Genomic DNA, 18,735 nt, shown 5'->3' with positions numbered 1-18,735 from the left:
TCACTTCTGTCACGGTCGTTATAATCTGTTGTGCTCTTCTGAAGACAATGCTGCAGTAAATAAAAACTCCTCCACAAACCCTGGACCGATCCTGACGCAGATCGATGATTTATCGAGAGGAGACGAAATTAAAGCCGAAACACAATCTGAGACACTTGCTGTGCAGAGGAGTCCATTTGCATTCCTGCATAAGAAAGGAGCTCGTGTGCATGACAGTCGAGGGGATTGACTCCTGCTGGTGATGGGTGGGTGTTTGATGGAGAACTGTGCGTGCAGAGAGGAGAGATGGATGCAGAGGAAGTGGACAGAGGTGGAGACTGTTCAGATTGGCCCGTGTGGATGTGCTGTCGCTGCCTGGAGTTAATTTTCTGCATAGCTGAGCACTGGAAGCATGAGAAAAACAACTGTGTACTGTAGCCGCACGTGAGATCGAGCAGCACGGCAGGAAGCTGCGAGGGTTTTTCTGACCGCACCCGAGCGCCGTGAGGAGGCTGCTGCAGCGCTGCCGCTTCTCACCGGCTCTGAAGTCTCAGGACTGTGCGACGAGGCGTTCAGAGGTTCATGTCAAACAGGGTCAGAGGGAATTTGACAGATTGACAGCCATGAAATATTTGTGGCAGTGCCAGAAAACTGGAATTATATGAATATGTATTCTTGCTCCTGCTTGGTCACACGAAACATTGATAAACACTCAGAGGAGCACATACTTCAGCCAAGACCCACCAGTCCCCTTGAATTCAATCAAGCTGCACAGAATTACACAAAAATTGGTTTTCCAATGTTGCAATGTTAAAAGAAATAATACAAATTCCTTTATCCGTGTCAAAACTTGATGGATTCTTTCTTATCCCATTTCCCATCCTTCAAGTTTCCTTGAAATCTGCTCCGAAGCTTGTGCATTATCCTGCTGTCAGACGAAAAGAAGAAGAATTGGACAGGGACAGAAACACGACCTCCTCGGTAGTGACGCCGTGCAGGTTATCACCACAGCTTCATCTCGGCTGATATTATGTGTCTGACCTTGTCAATACACCGAGCTCAGCGCAGCAGAGACCGGGGTCTGACAACAACATCCCACAGGCTGAGGGTCTTAAAGGCCACAGGTGGATACCAGTGAAATGCTAAATGAACAATGGTTGCTTTAGAGTTTCCTGGTGAGCAGGGAACTGAATTGTGTGGAAGAATAATGCTGTCATGTGTGACATCTAAACAGGTTCGCTGCATTAATCGATCTTGATATTAATGGTGCAAATTTCTGATCTACATCAGGCCTATTCAACTAGTGGCCTGCAAGTCGGATACCGAAAGACATTTCTTGATTTTGCTCGTTTTGATCCGCTCCAGTCGCCCTGATTTCAACTCTTTCTGCGTCCATGTGTCGTTCTCGCCCAGCGTGAGCGAACCTACATTTTTGACCCGAGACGTTCGACATCCTCACTCTAAAACTAAAGGTGGAATTGTATCATCTACACTGATTTTCAACTCTTGTGCTATTTGTCTCTGTGTTTCCAATACTCCCATATGGGTTTATTACTAAATAATGGTCTTATTAAATATAGATTGTAGTTATTACCCTGGTGTAGGTGTAAATTATCCTCTGGATTGGAAGTATATCACTGAGCCGTGCAGATCTTGTTAATATCAGCACTTCCTCCTCCAGAGAGATAAATCCAGCCTGAATGGGGTTTTACACAATCGTGTTCAGTCTCCTTTAGAAATGTGTTTTACACAGAAGAGAGATTCTGCTGGCAAAGGAAAAGCTGTTTAGAGGAAATATGATAAAAAAAAAATGCTTTGTTCATGAACGACGTGGGGAATGTCGCAGTAGAAAGTATATATCATTAAATGAGCGGTGGCTATTCAGCTGCCTCAGTTAAAAGCTCCTGGTATTGTCCTTGCTGGCTCTCGGATGTCAGACCACCAAGATGTTTACTTCTGAGTTTGACTCGAGCTGACGAAGCTCCAGACAGATAATGAAACACCTCAGATCTGAGAGCCAGTGGTTCGGCGGTGGGGAGGAAATCACACTTTCTTGAAATCGCTTGATTGGCTGTAAGATGGAGGACTTACAGTCAGGATGTGTTGAGTATTGGAAATCACTGACGGTTTAAACGGCTCTTAATGGGAAACGCGGAGGCGCTAAGCACTTCACGGTGACAAATGAGGTTGAGGGAGACGAAGGCAAAATCTCCAGAACTCCAATAGAAGTGTGAAGTGTCCTCTGCAGAGGCAATTACCTCAATAACAGAATGAAAGTTATTTTCCAGTTAATTAATCCATCATCTTGTTCAAACTCATTCAGAAACGTCTCTGAAGCAGGTTTGTACAAATCATGTGCAAGTTGTTCTTGTTTCTGACTCTGACTTTCCCTTTGTGACAGTTTAGGGACAAAGATTAAATGATATATGGGACAATAACAAACAAGATCATCTGTTATTTGCGCCGTTAAACCAACTTACGGCTATTTTTACTGGTTGTGGAATCAGTCAACCAATCAGAGGCTTCTTACGTAGGATTCAGATGATGTGGGAATCTTCTTCCTGCCAAGCCACTAAAGTTCAGAGCTACATCTATAAAGGACGGACTGACAATAGAGTTCAGTGTAGATGAAGCGGGAAAAGCCACAGCTTTGATGACTGTTTTAATTAGAGCGTAATCCCGACTGCATTAAAGTGTTTTTAATTGTCTCCATAAACGCCTTTAACAAGCTCCCCCTACTGTCCCCAAACAAGTGTCCTCTGCAGAGATAATTACCACAGTGACGGAGTGAAAGTTATTTTCCATTTCATTATTCCACTCTCCTCTCATTCAGAAACATTTCTGAAGCAGGTTGCTACAAATCAAGTGTAAATGAAGTACTTTCCCTGACCAATTGAAACCTGGAGCATATTTTAACGTCATAAAACCGATTTATTTGTGACTGTATTGATGGGAACTGACGAATGATGAGTCTGATGACAGATAGAGATCGGATCAGAAAGGGCGAATCTCAGCGTGATTCACATATTGTAGGTTTGGTTCTGTACAGTTCAACATATGCATCACACATGCCTCAAAGAAACCTTTGTGTGTGTGGACTGTGATGGGAAGTTTTCATGTCGTGAATCTATTTCCAGAGACGTTAACAGATATTTACTCGTGCTATGACTTTGTGGCCTGTGCTACAAAACCATCAACCCCTCCAGCACCAGTCCTTTCTGCCAAAAAACGTTAACACACAGACCTGTGACCCCAATTACAGCTATTTGTACTGGTTGTAGAAACAATCCATCAATCAGAGCTTGTTTGGGTCAGATTCAAAATGTTAAACTCATCTTTCTACAAAGCAACATCCATGAAGAACTGACTGGAAATTGCAGTTTCAGTGTGGATGACAGAGGCAATGTTGACTGTTTTGATTGAAGCTTTATCCCAATTGCATTAAACAGTTTTTAATAGTCTCCATAAACGTATCTAACAAGCCCCTCTGCTGTTTCTTTACAACGACCAGTGTAAGTCAGGCTATGATCCGTTATATAGTTAATTAAATCGTTGACATTGGTTAGAACGTGTCGTAGGTTATCACTGTTTCTTCAGAGTCAGTGAAGATTCAATGTGAGTGTATTGTGTCCTGACGCAGCAGCTGGATGGTCGCAGGTGACCCCAAGTTAAGAAATGCACTGATCTGCGCAGCATTATTCATGACCACCTGTCCCCCCTTAGCTGTGTATTGTAATTGGCCGCGGCCCTTAAGTGTCCTGCGTGGCCCTGCATGGCATCAACTCCCACTTAGTCCAGAGCTGTGGTTATTTATCGGTGCTGACGGCAGGACTCTTAACTACTGGCCCAGCCAACTCCCGGCTCCATAAAACAGCTCCAGTGTGTTCGTGGACTCGTATTGAATAGAAGATCCTAAATGGCCGGGAACATGTGGAACAGGAGGTGTGTTTTTTCAAAGATTTCTCAGAACGGGCGCGCGTGTTCTCGTTCTGTGTTTTTTGTTTTGACGATGCAGCTTCGCCCTGTCACAGCTCCTCGTGTCGTGGGAACACATCCCTGTCAGAAGTGCTCAGCGCAGAGTCGATCAGGCACACTGCGGCGGCGTTCTTGGAAGAGGAACATCGTGCGTGTTTATTACCTGAATGCTTGTGTAATGTTCAGATGTCCCCGTCTCTCTTTATCCTGAGTTTTTGAGAGGAGCTGAAAGCCTCAGCCATTTATTCCTCTGGAACTACTTCAGGGCTCTCGCTCCGTTCGCCTTTTATTGCGGCTGAAATGAAAGAAGACCATGAGGGAAAATAAATGAAAATAAAGTGTCTGGTGCTGAATCTGTGGGTTCAGCAGCGGCTCCCGGTCTCCCGTCAATCATCGGTATTGATAAATCCTGAGCAAGGCTGAGTGGGACTCAGTAAATATCACATGTTCTGGGCAAGTGGCCTCCACAGAGGGGGTGATCTTATTTCAGAGATTAAATCGACATCCCGTAGAAAAACAAATCTATCTATTCATGATTCACTGATATGGTTGTGGTGCAGCAGAGCCTTGTTGAGAAATGAAGCCGTGATAACGCAGGATAACGCACAGACGTACAGTTCACCGCTGAGAGTCCTGAGCAGAAGACACGTCAGACTCCGGGGGAAGAAAACGCCAAATCCGCTCCCTCCTTCTCATTTGCTTCCCCTTCCTTCTTTCTCCTGCTCCCCTGCTGTATATGCATCTAAATCAAACACACGGTGAAGCAGAGCGCTAAATCAAACACTGTCGAGGCTGCAGAAGGTGCACGTGGCCTTATGCTATGGGATGTCTTCCATTACCTGCTGTAGGAAATCGTATATTTGTTCAGTGTGATAGGAATCCAGTCGTTTCACATGTGCTTTCATAGAGTTAGCCTTTTTTTCAAAGGTTAAGTTTGACCAGTCTGCTTAAGTTGGTCTGAATGAAATGTCGGAAACAACTATTGAATGGCTTGTTATGAAAGTTGGAATAATAATGAATCAAACATGGGCAAGTGCTCTTTTACATTCATAAGATTTTATTTGTTGTGTATAATATAGGGTTGTGCTGCAGTAATTATTTGTTGATGCAGCGTGTGTGTGTGTGTGTGTGTGTGTGTGTGTGTGTGTGTGTGTGTGTGTGTGTGTGTGTGTGTGTGTGTGTGTGTGTGTGTGTGTGTGTGTGTGTGTGTGTGTGTGTGTGTGTGTGTGTGTGTGTGTGTGTGTGTGTGTGTGTTGGACCCCAGGTACTCCCTGTGGGCTTAGTTTGCTCTGTGACAGGATTGTTGATGAGAAGCCTGCAGCTGCTTATTTCATTAACTCCTCTGTGGGATTAAATACGATATTTTTTTTTTTTATAAGGCTGCTTTTGATTTCAGTTATTAAAAATCCATCTGAAAGTGGAGGGTGATCCGTCAGTATCGTCAAAGATCAGGTATAGACCTGTTTTTAAATATACAAATATTTTAAAAAAGTAGCAGGGAAGACAAAAACTAATGGATCAGAAAAGCTTCCTGAGGCTCCAAAGAATTGGGAATTCGATTTTTACTTCATAAATGATAATCATCATCAACATGACTTTCACTATCTGCACAGCCCACACAGATCGGGGGGGCCGGGGGGCCGGGTGGACCGCGTCCTCCGAAGGACACGGTCCTCGAACCCGGACACAGCAGGTGGACTTCCTGCATCCCGTTGTTCAGCCTTTGCATATTTGTGATTTTCTGAATTTTTTTTAATGAGGGACAGGGATGCAATGTCATTTTAAGAATTTTAATTAGATGATATCTGACTCTGTTTTTTTATATACTTTTAAAAACATGTCTGAGGATCTTTGTTAGTGAATACATTTGTGACCGTTGCCTGACACAAGCAGCTCATTAACTTAACGACCTTGAGTTGGGAAGATGTTTCTCATGCAAACAGAAATTCAGAGCACGCTCTTCACATTCCTCAGTGCACACGCATGTAGAGCGATGCAGATGCAGAACTGTGAGTATCTACACTCGTTAGTCGTGCAGCAGCTTTGCAGCCATGAGGAAGTTCCTACCCAGGTAACGCAGGAGAAACTTTTCTGCCTCCGCCGTCTTAAAACCTTCCCACACACACACAAACAAACAAACCTGCATGAAAACAAAGATAAACACACACTTCCCCTCTCGGATCCTCCCGGTTTAGTGGCGCGTGATGACAGCAGCTTAGACAGTATTCAGACCTGGAGAAGCTGCTGTCGAGGTGCTGCAGCTCCATTATTTATGTCCCTTGGCTGCAGGAGTGTATCTTAATTAAATGAGGGCAGATGAGTAAAAGGCTTCAGATGGAGAAACTGTCGTCTGTTTCGTGGGCAGCGAAGTGTTGTGCTGGTTAAAGAGCCCCCCCCCCCCCCCCCCCCCCCCCCCCCCCCCCCCTCCCCCCCGCCGGCAGAGGTCTCACTTGTTTGACCCCTAACATGTGGTCACTTTCAGACGTGAGTGCAAATGTGGCGTTAGTGGAAAATGCCCTCCAGCAACACGCTGTGTCCTCCGCTCCTTCAGCTGGAGGGGTTTGTACAGTCACAGCTGGTAAATGCACCAAACACACGCATCCACAGATTCTCAGTAAATCCAACAAAACCATTTAAATTATAGTGCGCTTCATTGGCACGACTCGTATGTGTGTTGCCAAAGCACAAACACGATGTTGAAGACAATGAAAGAATCACAACATCAGTGTTACAGCAGTAGTTAAAAGCTTTGTCCACGTTACTGAAGATCAGAACGGATATGTTGCAGTGATGCGTGTGCACAAAAATATACAGAAGCACCAAAACGACGGAGGCAAAGACATAAGCATGTTTTTGCTTGAAAGTGATGCTGCATATCAAGTGTAGTAGTTTTCGATATCACATATTTTAAAGCATAATTGGATGTAATTTATTCTCCAGCCCGAAAACCATAAAATGAGAAAATGAGGCATTTATTCCGGCTCCGCTGTCCCTCATGAAAGAATCCATTTGGCCTAATTTGCATTATCATTCAAATTCCAACCCTGTGACTTCGGTCGCCCTCCCTGAATTGTTCTAACTGCTGCAATCCAGTCAGTTCGGGGAGCGACGCTCGGAGCCGACACACCGACAATTACCTAAAATCACGTCACTTTAAATCCCGGACACTTTTCCGATGGCTCCAGGCAGAGCCATCGTCAGAACTCCGAGGGACATCGATGCGTCCGCCGGGCGGAGGAGCGGCGCCATTGATCCGATGTGACCCGAGGAAACATTGGCAGCCTCAGTCCGCTCCCTCGGGTTTTTACACCGTTTAGAACAAGAGACGTTCCATTATCATTATTACGGTGATAATGTGTGATGGGGATATCGAAACATTTATTCATACAATATGAAACAGGGGGGAAATGTTTCCTCGCCTCCTCTTTGCAGCTTGATATATTCTCAGCCTGTAGTAAATACAGAGTGAAAGATGTCGGCCATGTGTGTCCGGGAGGAGGCGCCGTAAATAACAGCCGCTGAGAGACGTGGCGTTCAATACAGCAGATATTAGAGAGGGGGGGGGGGGGGGATAGAGGAGGCGCGTTTGATTAATGAGCGAACGTAGACGGACGAGCGGGGGTGGGATTGATCCGCGGTCACGCCAGCCACCCTGATACACTGTCTCCCTCCGAACAAGGTCCATGTTGCTGACGCTGCAATTAGGACGAATCAGACGTCTGTGTTTCACCGTCCTGTGAAACGTTGGAGCAGCAAATGGCAGCGTCGTTACAAGGACGTCCTGAAACCTCGTCCTCACACAGACAGACACTGTGTACAAGTATCAGTAAATCATCAAAACCCTTTTCGAAGTACCCGAAAACTACTAAGGAAACGAAACGGCTCGAGGAAATTCATCCCTATTGTCCCCTGGTGGGAAAAAAGCAATTACACAACATGAACTAAAACAACCAGTGGAGCACATATCTCCACTAAAGAAAGAGAAATAAAAAACTCCCTGTCCAACCCCTTGTCCAGATCCACCCCGAAATGTAATGAGTTCTTTCTCGGCCCATTTCTCTTCCATCCGTCCAGTTGTTTTTTTCCCTAATGCTGCCGGAGATAAAACAAACAGACAAACAGGGTTTGAAGACGGAACCTTTTTTCGTGTTTGTTTTCATTAGATTTTTGCCTCGTTGCCCGAGTCTCCAGCTCAGTCACTTGTGATAAGAGCTGCTCACTCTACCGGCGTTTTGTAGAAAGCCTGAATAAATAAATCTTTCCCTCTCTGATCAGCACGAGATGATAAACAGCGACAGTGGAGCAGCGTCGTATTGTGATGCGTATCTGATGAAGTGTGTGGCGGGCGAACGGGCTCAGAAAGTGACGTTCACTCACGTGGTCCAGGACATTTATTTAAATTAACGCAGAAAGAAACGCAGAGTGAGAGATGGATTGGGGAACGGGTCGGGGGGGATTAGCGGAGATAGGTCGGGCAGAGCATTGTGGATGTTTTCCTGCGGCTAATCCCTGTGATTGATGACTCGGCTCCATTAAGTCTCTGTGTTGGCGGCCTTGTCAATTACTCATTAATCCCTCTAAGTGTTTACTTCATTTCAGGCCCAACTGCTCCTGTATGTTCAACAAATGTGCACGTGCAGCATCACGGTGACACATGAAGACGCACGGCTCTGTCGGTACAGTAGCTCGTCGGCGTGTTCCTGGTTCTGTACCCGCCCGCTGGACGTGAAAGGAAACGTCCGGTGTTATAGGTCATCTCCGTCTTATTTGTGTCCATAATGAGTTTCGGGGGAAACGGGACGACATCGATCACGGATGAGAAGCACAAGCGTCCGGTGACTTTCAGAATAACTGGATCTGAAAGAGAAGTCGTTACAAATCCATCTCCGTCTGTCTGAGAGATAACGTGAAGTCTGTTTAATATCAAACCTAAGAGCTCGTGACATATTCTATATTATAAATAAATGAATATCTCTAAAAGAAAGAGAAGCTGAATCACTTGTGTCCTTTAAAGAGACAAAGGACACGTCCAGTTTTCACCGCACACGATGATGAAGTGAGACTTCAGGTGTTATCATGAGCAGATGTAGGAGAAGTGGACGAAGATAAGAGCGATTAAGACCCAGTTTGAGATTTTCCTGCAGTTGCGTCCACATCAGAGGATCAGAGCGGGACGTGCACGCGTTTTTATACATAATCAGAAAGTATTCAAGGGCAGAAAAGAGACTGGATCAGTTTGGTTTTAGATTTGAAAATGATCGCAGCTTTTCAGATTCGCACTCACGAGTCGAGACGTCCCAAACTCTACGTAGGCGTTGACCCTGCAAAGTTCTAAATGGTTTGAAACACTAGGTTGCTTTTTAAGCTCATTTAACCTCAGTACCAATAAAAACGTATTGTTGTCCTAAAGTGTTTTGTACGTTGTGAAACCAGAACTTTGTCGACTTGTTGGAATAACACATGCAAACTGAGCCGATGTGTAAAAGAGCTCATCGGATCCCAGTGTTTATTCTTTGCTCTCGCTCAGCGTCAGGGAAACACTTCATCGACGCGCTCGCTGCCGCTTTACTCACTTTGACTTTCCCCCAAAGGCACGAGCACGAGCGCGCGCAGCCAGATAGATGGATCGGACTTTGAAAATTGTGCCAACGCCGCACGGCATCGACGGCTATGATCCATTCACACCTCTGACAGATCCGCTTTCCTCCGGGCCGCGCTGGCGTTCCCAACAAGCCATCAAACACACGCTTCACTTTTTGTTACAGCTCGCTTGTTCCCCGCCGCTCACAAGGACGCAACACCACCAACACACACAATGCAGCGCCAGAAAATAAGACTCAGTCATTTTAATATCCCACAGAATCACTTGTTTGTGCATGTTTTTTGTTTTATACTCATCACCACGGAGATAATGTTCCTCGGTCTTCGCTGTAATGTTTGCAAAAACACAGATGGCCCCAAAAGTTATGATCCTCGTCCTCAAGCTTGATTTTACTGCTGCACACTGTTTTTTTAAATGTTTTTATTGCAGCCAGAAAATCACAAGTTTGTGCAAAAAGTGTTGCATAAACCAACGTCCGTAAACGAGAGTTATAACGGAGGAGATGTAAATCAGGCCCAAATCTCATATCTGTAAACCTCAACATGTTCTTAATGGAGCAGCAAATGGAGCCACCGATAAATGCATTAAATGTTTAATTTGATGTGACAGAATCTGCATTTCTACACTTCACTCCACTCGTCTGAGATTTACAGACGCGGCGTCTCTTTCACACATATGGATTTAAAGTGGCCGGCTGTCTTTTGTTCTCCGCTCGCCCGCCTGCATGCGTCGAGCACGTTATTTACACACCTCTGTCGCATTAATTTCTGAAAGAAGGAAGGAATCACGTCGGAAACAAATTGGTTGTCTCCAGGTTGTTGCTCTTGTGCACGGCGACACACTTACTGTACGTCAAGCTGCTGCTCTCACAGCTCGTGCTGCTGGGAACCTGTTCAGCTCTCGAGTGGTGCTGGGCGGCGCCGGCTTGTCTTCAAGGTTCAATTCACAATGAACGGCGTCCTGTTGCGTCTCGACTGTTTGAGTGTGAACGTGTGAAACAGGGCATCGGAGAAGGCCAAATGTCTTGATCGCCCCCTGGTGGACACGCTGCAGTATAGGTCATAAACTCCACCTCCTCCATGTTAGTACGTGGCACATGGAAGAAAGTACACGTCAAATAAATGTTCTCCAAAATGGTTTCTGTCATTTTAGGCAGTTAATCATCGCACTGATGTTTGTGTTCATGTTTCTGATCAGTTTGGTTTGAATCAGTTGCTTTAAAAACAGGGTGAAACCTCATGATTGACAGCTGAGACCGACTTCCGATTGGTCGAGCATCAGTATCGACATTGACCTCGATGCTGCGGCTCCGTCCCTCGATCGCTGCTGCGAGAAATGCCGGCGTTCGAAATCCAGACAAAACACATTTTTGGCACGTCTGTCGATGAATTGCTCAGTATTTTAATTTAGAGGTTTTTCTCCACATTACTTGATAAACGTTTTGATATTAAACCTGTGATGCACAGAAACGTCTGCATAGCATATTTTAAATATAGCATCACCCACTTGATTGAGTGTGAAGTTGAGTGTAAATCAGATATCCGGTTGTTGACAGAGCTTTTTCCAACCGCTGTAAATAAACACAGCGATAATTTACACGGCTCCTGTTTTGGTGTCTGTGTCACTGTCATACATCTGATCTGAGTCGGCATCTGAGTCGGCGTCTTTGTTTGTTTGTGTGCGACTGTGTACCCGGCCTGCACTCCTGTTTGCCTGTGTGTTAAGTGTGTGCATAACAACTCATCAAACGTGTAATTAGCAGGAACAATTAGCGCTGAACGCTTCGAACTCTGCAGCCAAATCATCTGCCTGCAGCACAGAAGGAGCAGAGGTTAGTGAAGTGCAGGTTAAATCCATTTCAAATCCAAATCAAAAAGAACACGGATAGTCGTGGGGAATATATGGAGCATCTATGATTTCCAGTTACTTTTGGAGATGTGTCTCCTCCTTTTTGAACGAGTGTGCGTCATTGGGGCGATTTAATCCCGATTCTACATAAACAGGCTTTATGGTTGAATCCCTCCTGCCTCGTGTCAGTTCTTTTTGTTTTATGCCATCATTTTCCCCGTCGGCCTTTTACTACTCCCACAGTGACGGCCGTGTATTTCTGCCTGATGGAGCTGGACGGCCTCTGCAGCCGCGCTCTGTGCAGGCAGCCTTTGTGTGTGTGTGAAACGGATTAGCTCCACCCTCGTGAGAGCATATTGTTTGTTTTTCCACAGTGTTGCCTCAAAGCAGTTTACCTGCCATTGCCATTTCCCCATTACGCCCCTGAAATGTACTCCATTACTTTTCCCAGTGCTGTTTTGTTTCCGATCTCCAGCCGGGGGCCCAGGCTCATCAGCCCGGTGTCACTATCAGCACTTCGCTCCGGGGACGATGCATTAAAGACGACACTGCGCCGCGGCTGCTCCGTCTATTACCGCCGCTTCTTATTCACGGGACGCAGCAGCCTGTTAAACCTGCTGCCCTCCCGCTGCCGCCTCCATCGCTCTGCGTCTCTGTGCCGTTTCTCCCTGTGTGTCACTTTCTCCCTTCGCTTCCTCTAAATGCAGTTAAATTTCTGAGAACGGCACGCAGCACGGCGCCGCCCGTTTGGAACCGTAAATCACGGGGACGCTCTTCAGCTGGTTGGCAAAGTGTCTCGGAGACAAAGTGAGGCGGTGTGTGTGGAGCTGTGTCCTACTTCTACTGCACCTCACACTGTTTTTGCAGTTAGACTACATCAATATGGTTTTCCATTTTATCCTTTAATAAATATTTAAACTTCTGTATTCTGCGATCTTTCCACAGCTTTATACAACGTGCTTTTTCTGCAGGAAATGTCATCTGCCTTTTTTATTTTGCTACGTGTGCAGCGTGTTTGTTCTTGATTGCAGGACCTCCTGGTGATGTCTGGCTGCAGAGCAACACAATCACAAAGTACAGTCGCTTCGACGTCACGCTGTTTTTTTTGCGCCTCTCCATGTGCAAGTATTTCACTCTCCTCAAGTTTTATCCTCCGTGTCTGTGAGTTAAAGGCCGCGAGTGCCGCCGCCCGCTCGTGTGTCGGCAAACTCGTCTGTTGGAGACTTTTATCTGCAGCTGTGTATTTATGCAGCCCATAAAGAAGAAGAGGAGGAGGAGGAGGAGGAGGAGGAGGGAGGACGGAGCGAGTGATGGCGGGTGTGTTTGGTTTATTGTCTCTCAGCACAAATCAGGACGGTGAAGTTGATTCAGCTGGTTTGAGACCTTCTCTGAGATCCACAGCACTCGGACAAGGGATAGTTTGAGTTGTTGGTTGAAGCTTTAACATCTTCATCTCCCCTGGGACCCCCCCCGTGTCCGTGCTCTCCTCCTCCTCCTCCTCCTCCTCCTCCGTTCATTTGGTTGTCTCTGGCGCACTTCATCTCTAAACATGGGTGTGTTTGTTGTCACTGGATTCAGGGAGATCTCGTCTTTGCAGACACAGCATTGGGTTTTGTTTGCTTCTCATCTCTTTTGAAAAAGAGCTGCTTAAACACATGCTGTCCAAATATGTGGATCTTGCCTTTTATTCTGTGATGTTGTCAGAGTGGCTCAGAAGTGGAGATTTTAATGTGGGTAATCAGTTTCAGACATCTCCACAGTTGGAGGGAGTGGAAGAGGATTTACTCTGCAAGTATTTAATACTAGAAGGAAGCAGTGTCACATTTATTGAATAAATAAACTTTGTAAGAAAAGATTAAAGCAATAACAACATTACAGACTCACATTCAATGACGTTATGCTCTTTTCAAATTAGGACTGTATGAAGCCTTTTAGTCGAATTGAACAACATCATATAGGAGCACAGCAGACACACAAGCAGCTGAACAATGCATCTGCAGCAGCAAAGGGGATGCAGGTACAAATCTGTTCATATAATATCAATAAAGAAAGAATCTAGATCCTGATAGAGAGAGAGAGAGAGAGAGGGCATTTTCATTTCGAAGGAATCACCTGCTGGTTCCAGGCAGTGTGACGCAGCAGGGTTTTCCAGGATGCTAAGCAACAACAGGTCATTTACAATAAAAGAACCGATGCAATCATGAAGTGCACATTGGGCCGAGATAATTAAAAGCTTTGCCTCCAACCTGGTTTACGTTGAGCTCTAGAAGGTTAATGGGTAAAAAGACGCTTGGCGTACTTACCCAGTTCAAAGCTATGATACTGACATTGATTAATGATTTGAAAATGTAAAGTCTCTGAGACATTTCCAATCCTTTACAAAACTCATAAACTGAGAAATGAAAGCACTGCACTCGAGCGTGAGGAGTTTTATTTTGAAAGATGAAAGCAGGGGTTCTGTCCATGTTGCTGCTGTTGCACAAGACTCGTGTTGACGAGTCGGAGTTTCAGCCTCATTTATTTTGGTCGCATGGAAAACATTGACCTGCAGAGAGAGATGCCACGCAGCAAACGATCAGAAGTCAATGAGGCACAGCCGACAGCGACGCAGTAGAAATGTGTTAGCAATGTTTTTTGCTGTTGTGGGTAAATGTGTGTTTCTGCCACTGTGGGCTGTCTGAGGGCGGTGAAGCAGTTTGCATCTCTGTAAACTTCCGTTTTCTTGCCAAATATACCTTTAGTGAAGCAAGTATGTATGTTAGAATACTCCTATAAAATCAGATTACATGAATTGAAGTTTTTTTTGTGTACTTTCAGCTCTTTAAACTCGATATTCTCTCCTCTCCTCCTCAGGTGCTGAAGGGCAGTAAAAAGCTTTGTCTCTCTGTGCGCTCAGTCGGGCGAATTCCTGGCGGCTATGTCACCAATCATGTTTATACCTGGGTTGACCCTCAGGGTCGAGGTGTGTCCCCCCCGCCCGACCTGCTGGAGCATCGCAGCGCCACCCTGAAGAGAAGTGACAGCCAGCGACGCAGCAACATGCAGCTGCTGCAGGAGGGAGACGAGAAGAAGGTGAGACGTGACTCTGGGGAGTTTAAATAATGGATCGGTGGTTCCAGTGTCAGCTCTACCTTCAAGGGGATGAGAATAACAGGGATGGAGTGAAGTATTCAAAGTCTGAATATCGTGCTTTTAAAGACAAAATATTCATACTTCTTACAGTACTTACATTATCCAAAGCAATGTTCAAACCCAGAGAAATCCACAATTTGAATCAAGGTAACTGGACTTGCTGGATTTTGTGAATAAAACTTAAATACATTCACGAGAAATTACCAGTTTAGTGTCTTGAATTCCTTCTGACAGTTCATTTTTAACCAACATAGCATCAAATATTCATGATGAATGTAAAAAATAGCAAAATTACGATGATCTTAAGTAACCAGCAGCGTCTACAAGTGTTTAATCTATAAATCATAAATATGTTATAATATAAACATCCTACAACACAACATTCAACTTTCTCTGAAGGCCTGTCGGGGGGGGGAGTGGAAGTATATTACACCAGTTGGACTCGGTAATGGACAAATATAGAAAAAACTTAAAAACAACAGTAATTGGAGTTTCAGTCCCACGAAAGGCCACCGGCTCAGCACCTGCTGACCTGCAGGGAGGAGCTGTCACAGCTGCCTCACAGATTTATTACACCTCAACTTTCTATTTTTCAGCCGCTGAGAGTCGCACATTAATCTTAACGGCCTCGGCTGCATCATCACAGGCTGCAGTTACGGCGAATATTAAACCTGCCTAAGTGCGTTTACAGTATTTCATTGAGGTAAAGCTTGTTTTCTCTGATGTGAAATGTTCAAGTGGTCACTATTAACACAGACAGGATTTGAATCCACTTTCTGTTCCTATCATTTCCTCCGTCTCTGTTGTTGCGGGGCAATTAAACCCCCCCCCCCCCGCTCTGTCTTGCTCTGACAGTGACGGAGCAGCTTGCGGAGGAGCCGCCGTCTGCTCGCCGCTAATTAGTCTGTGAATTTGTAAAATTCTCCCTCCCACGAGATGATTCACACCAGTAACTGAAGTATTCAAAGTGTGCTGTGAGTTAGTAACTCCACGATATATAACTCTTTTCCCAAAGCGGCCTCTTCATCACGCAGTAACTGTTGCTATAGAAACAAGTGATGCTCTCGGCCGTTCAGGTATTAGGAGGAGGAAGTGACTCAGTTCAGCTCGAGCGTCTGAATTCAGCCAATTTGGCTCAGCTTCTGTTAGCGAGTGTAATTGTTTGGCCACAAATTGTGTAGATTGAACGAGACATTAGAGGTTTGGTGCACATTAAACATTTGTGGGGGAAAAACGTGATGATTTGCGATTGGTTGAGTCCGTAATATGGGCAGAACCTCGACACCAGACTCTCTAAATTACATCACCGGCACAAGATGGCGGTGTTTATATCCCAGATCCGCCAGGTATACCGTCTTCTGGCGCGAGGCCTCTTACTGAGTTAATTCCCTGATAACAGCTGATGCCAGGAAAACGTGTTGAGCCTAAAGAGCTGCTCCGTGCATCCAATAAAAGAGGGATGAGTCTGCTAATTAAAACTGTTCTCCGTGTCCTGCATAAATGTCAGAGAGAGCACCGATTCCTCCGTATCCCCACTGAGCAAAGGTGGCTGGCTCAGCCCCAGTAAGCAGGCGGTTATTAAAAGCGCTGCAGCAGCACTGAATGAAAAGGACGACGCCAAACCTGCAGCAGCACGAAGAGAAGAGAACCCACGTTGTTTTAACGGAGATACTCACAAACTGTACGTGTCGTCTTCTGATCGAGTTCGGCCGGTTTCCCCCTTTTTCAATCTGGGAAAAAGTAATGAAGTAATGAAGCGATTGGGAATTTACATTTTTGGCAGCACACAGCTCGAAAGTCTCCCAGTCGGACGACGTAAGCTTTAATGTGCCCTCTCGCTTTCCAAATGTACAATTCAGGAAACGCTGAGTTAAGTGGCCATTAGTTAACGATGGAGGAGAAGTTTTTTTTTTAAATGAATTATTGATTTTTAACCTGTTAATGCCATCGAGAGGAGAAACGGATCAAATCTCCGGATATACTGTAGTCTGAATTACATTCACTAAAAGTGAATCACTGCAAGTAAAGATTTGAGAAAGATCTGCGTGTAATCGTGTTTGTCCTGAGCAGAGATGGTTCTGACGTTAATGGATTAGTGAATTAGGGGAAGCTGCCGGCACAGGGACAAAGCAAAGAGCTGCAGAGTGAAGGGACAACATTGACGATATGACTCAGAGGCTCCGAACGACGCTGAGCAGATTACACCTGCCAGAGTCGCTCACATAAGCAGATTCATCAGATAAATGAAGCCTTCCTCAAACTGTCTCCGGATCCGAGCCCGGGAGGGAACAGACTTTTACAGGAGGAATGTTGCTTCACAGACAAAGTGCAAATTACAAGATTAAGGCCGGAGACAGTAGATAAACATGGCTGCCGTATATTTATATCGTATTTATCGTCCATCTTTTGTGCTCAGCGGAGGGTTTTGTGTGGATGCCGCTGGATACTGATACTACAAAGTACCCCACGGGGAATAAAGATAAATATATCCGTGATAAATTCTGCCGCACTGACTCTGAACCCTTTAGCTCTCTCTGAAAAAAAATGGTTTCAGCAATAACACATATGTGAGTATTTAATTTTTTGGGGGGGATTGAACCGAGTGGAACAGTAGATTCCTCCTCGTTACGAAGTCACCACATCTGAGACGCTCCTGGAACGCTCCATTGTCTGCAGACAAATCCCGGCTCAGAGCAGCGCTGTCATTCCATCATGCATTGTGTCACAACTCGGAACAGCCCGACGCCACGGGCGAAACGTGGCCGCCCGCCAAGCAAACACAATGGAGAGGAGAAACATCATTTTAAAACGACTTGTCTGGTTCACACTGTCCTGTTTGTGTCCGTCTGCGTTTTAATAGGTCAACTTGGTTCTGGACGACGGCCGCTCTCTCGGTCTGATGATCCGGGGGGGAGCCGAGTACGCTCTGGGTATTTACATCACCGGAGTGGACCAGGCGTCGGCGGCGGAGTGCGGAGGACTCAAGGTATCACTTCCATCTGTCTGTCCACACGCTCGGCAGTCTCACGTGGATCCGACGTGTCAAATCTGTCACAGGCCCGATGAGAGTCGTTGAGCTGCCGAGGAACGAACGTGACTCTGTGTCTCGTGCTTCCTGAGGCTCTTCAGCTCAACTCAAGTTGTGTTGGGGGATGGTTTCTCAAAATATGGGTCTCGTGATATTATTAAAGCCACGTGTCACGTTTCAAATGTCTCAAAATTAGAAAAGAAATAGATTTTTGCCTCTGACTTATTCGCAAGCCTCCACTTTGGCGTTTACTTAGTCCTACGATTGGTCACTTTGAACTCTCCAGTCCGAAGCCTCGCTCTGATCTTCACGCCCTCTTCTGGCGGCGGGATGATCAAGACTATCGGGAAAATGTCAAATTTGGAGAAATAAGAGAAGGAAGATTGACCCCGGCAACATCAATGCTCTCATCAAGTAACTGTCAAGAGCCTATATATGATATATATATATATATATATACACAATTTTTATTATCAAGTAGTGAAAAACACTCCACAGAGTAAATCCTTTCAGTTGATTTAAAGTTGGCACCAAACCTCTTCCCTCTTTGCCAAAAGTTATTAATCCCATCGCAAACATCTGGAACCATCTAATCACAACCCATTAAATCCTTGTAGGTCAGTAACAGCTGCTCTGCACGCTGAGCGAATCCTTATCGAGATGGGACCTTCGCTGATTCCTAATTATTATTCTAATTATTATTTTCAGAAAACATTTTTGCGTCCTCTATCATTTTTTAAAAGCACTGATTCCTGAGAGGAGCACGAGGTCAGGCCCCCGGAGCAGCTGGCGGAGATGCAACACGTTCAAAGTGCCGAGCGGCCATCTGGGATCAGGGCGTATCAGCGGCGGGCCTGTCGATGATTAGACGGAATCAGATTAGAACCGGTGGGACGACCTGTATTCTGTGATCAGATTTGCTCGTCACATGTCTGTCAGGACGCAGGCGTCTCTGAGCGATGTGGTGAAATGAGATTCTGTCACTACGAGAGGAGTGGGGGAGCTTTCCTCATCACCGCACTTCCTTGCTTTACACTCTCACATTTCCACTTTCCAATTTTTAGTCCTCGTCACCGTGTGCTGTCAAAATTACCTTAATCAATCGGGTGTTTGAAGGGATTAGAAAGAACATGTGCTATTTGTTGGCTGCGTTTTGAAACCAATCACTGTT

At 45.5% G+C, this 18,735-nt stretch overlaps 1 protein-coding gene across 2 annotated transcripts in view; it reads left to right on the top strand.

Moving 5' to 3' along the window:
• The window catches only part of whrna (whirlin a), an 85,482-nt gene that overhangs the window by 27,071 nt on the left and 39,676 nt on the right, over positions 1–18,735 (top strand). For both annotated transcript variants that reach the window (XM_034603251.1, XM_034603250.1), the window contains exons 2-3: positions 14,258–14,476; positions 17,397–17,522. In XM_034603251.1, the coding sequence (XP_034459142.1) occupies positions 14,258–14,476; positions 17,397–17,522 (345 nt within the window). The remainder of the gene's footprint in view (positions 1–14,257; positions 14,477–17,396; positions 17,523–18,735) is intronic.

This window comes from Hippoglossus hippoglossus, chromosome 12 (assembly GCF_009819705.1).
Source record: "Hippoglossus hippoglossus isolate fHipHip1 chromosome 12, fHipHip1.pri, whole genome shotgun sequence".
Lineage (NCBI taxonomy): Eukaryota > Metazoa > Chordata > Actinopteri > Pleuronectiformes > Pleuronectidae > Hippoglossus > Hippoglossus hippoglossus.
Note: the sequence above shows the minus strand (reverse complement) of the source record. Positions and strands in the feature narration are given on the sequence as shown.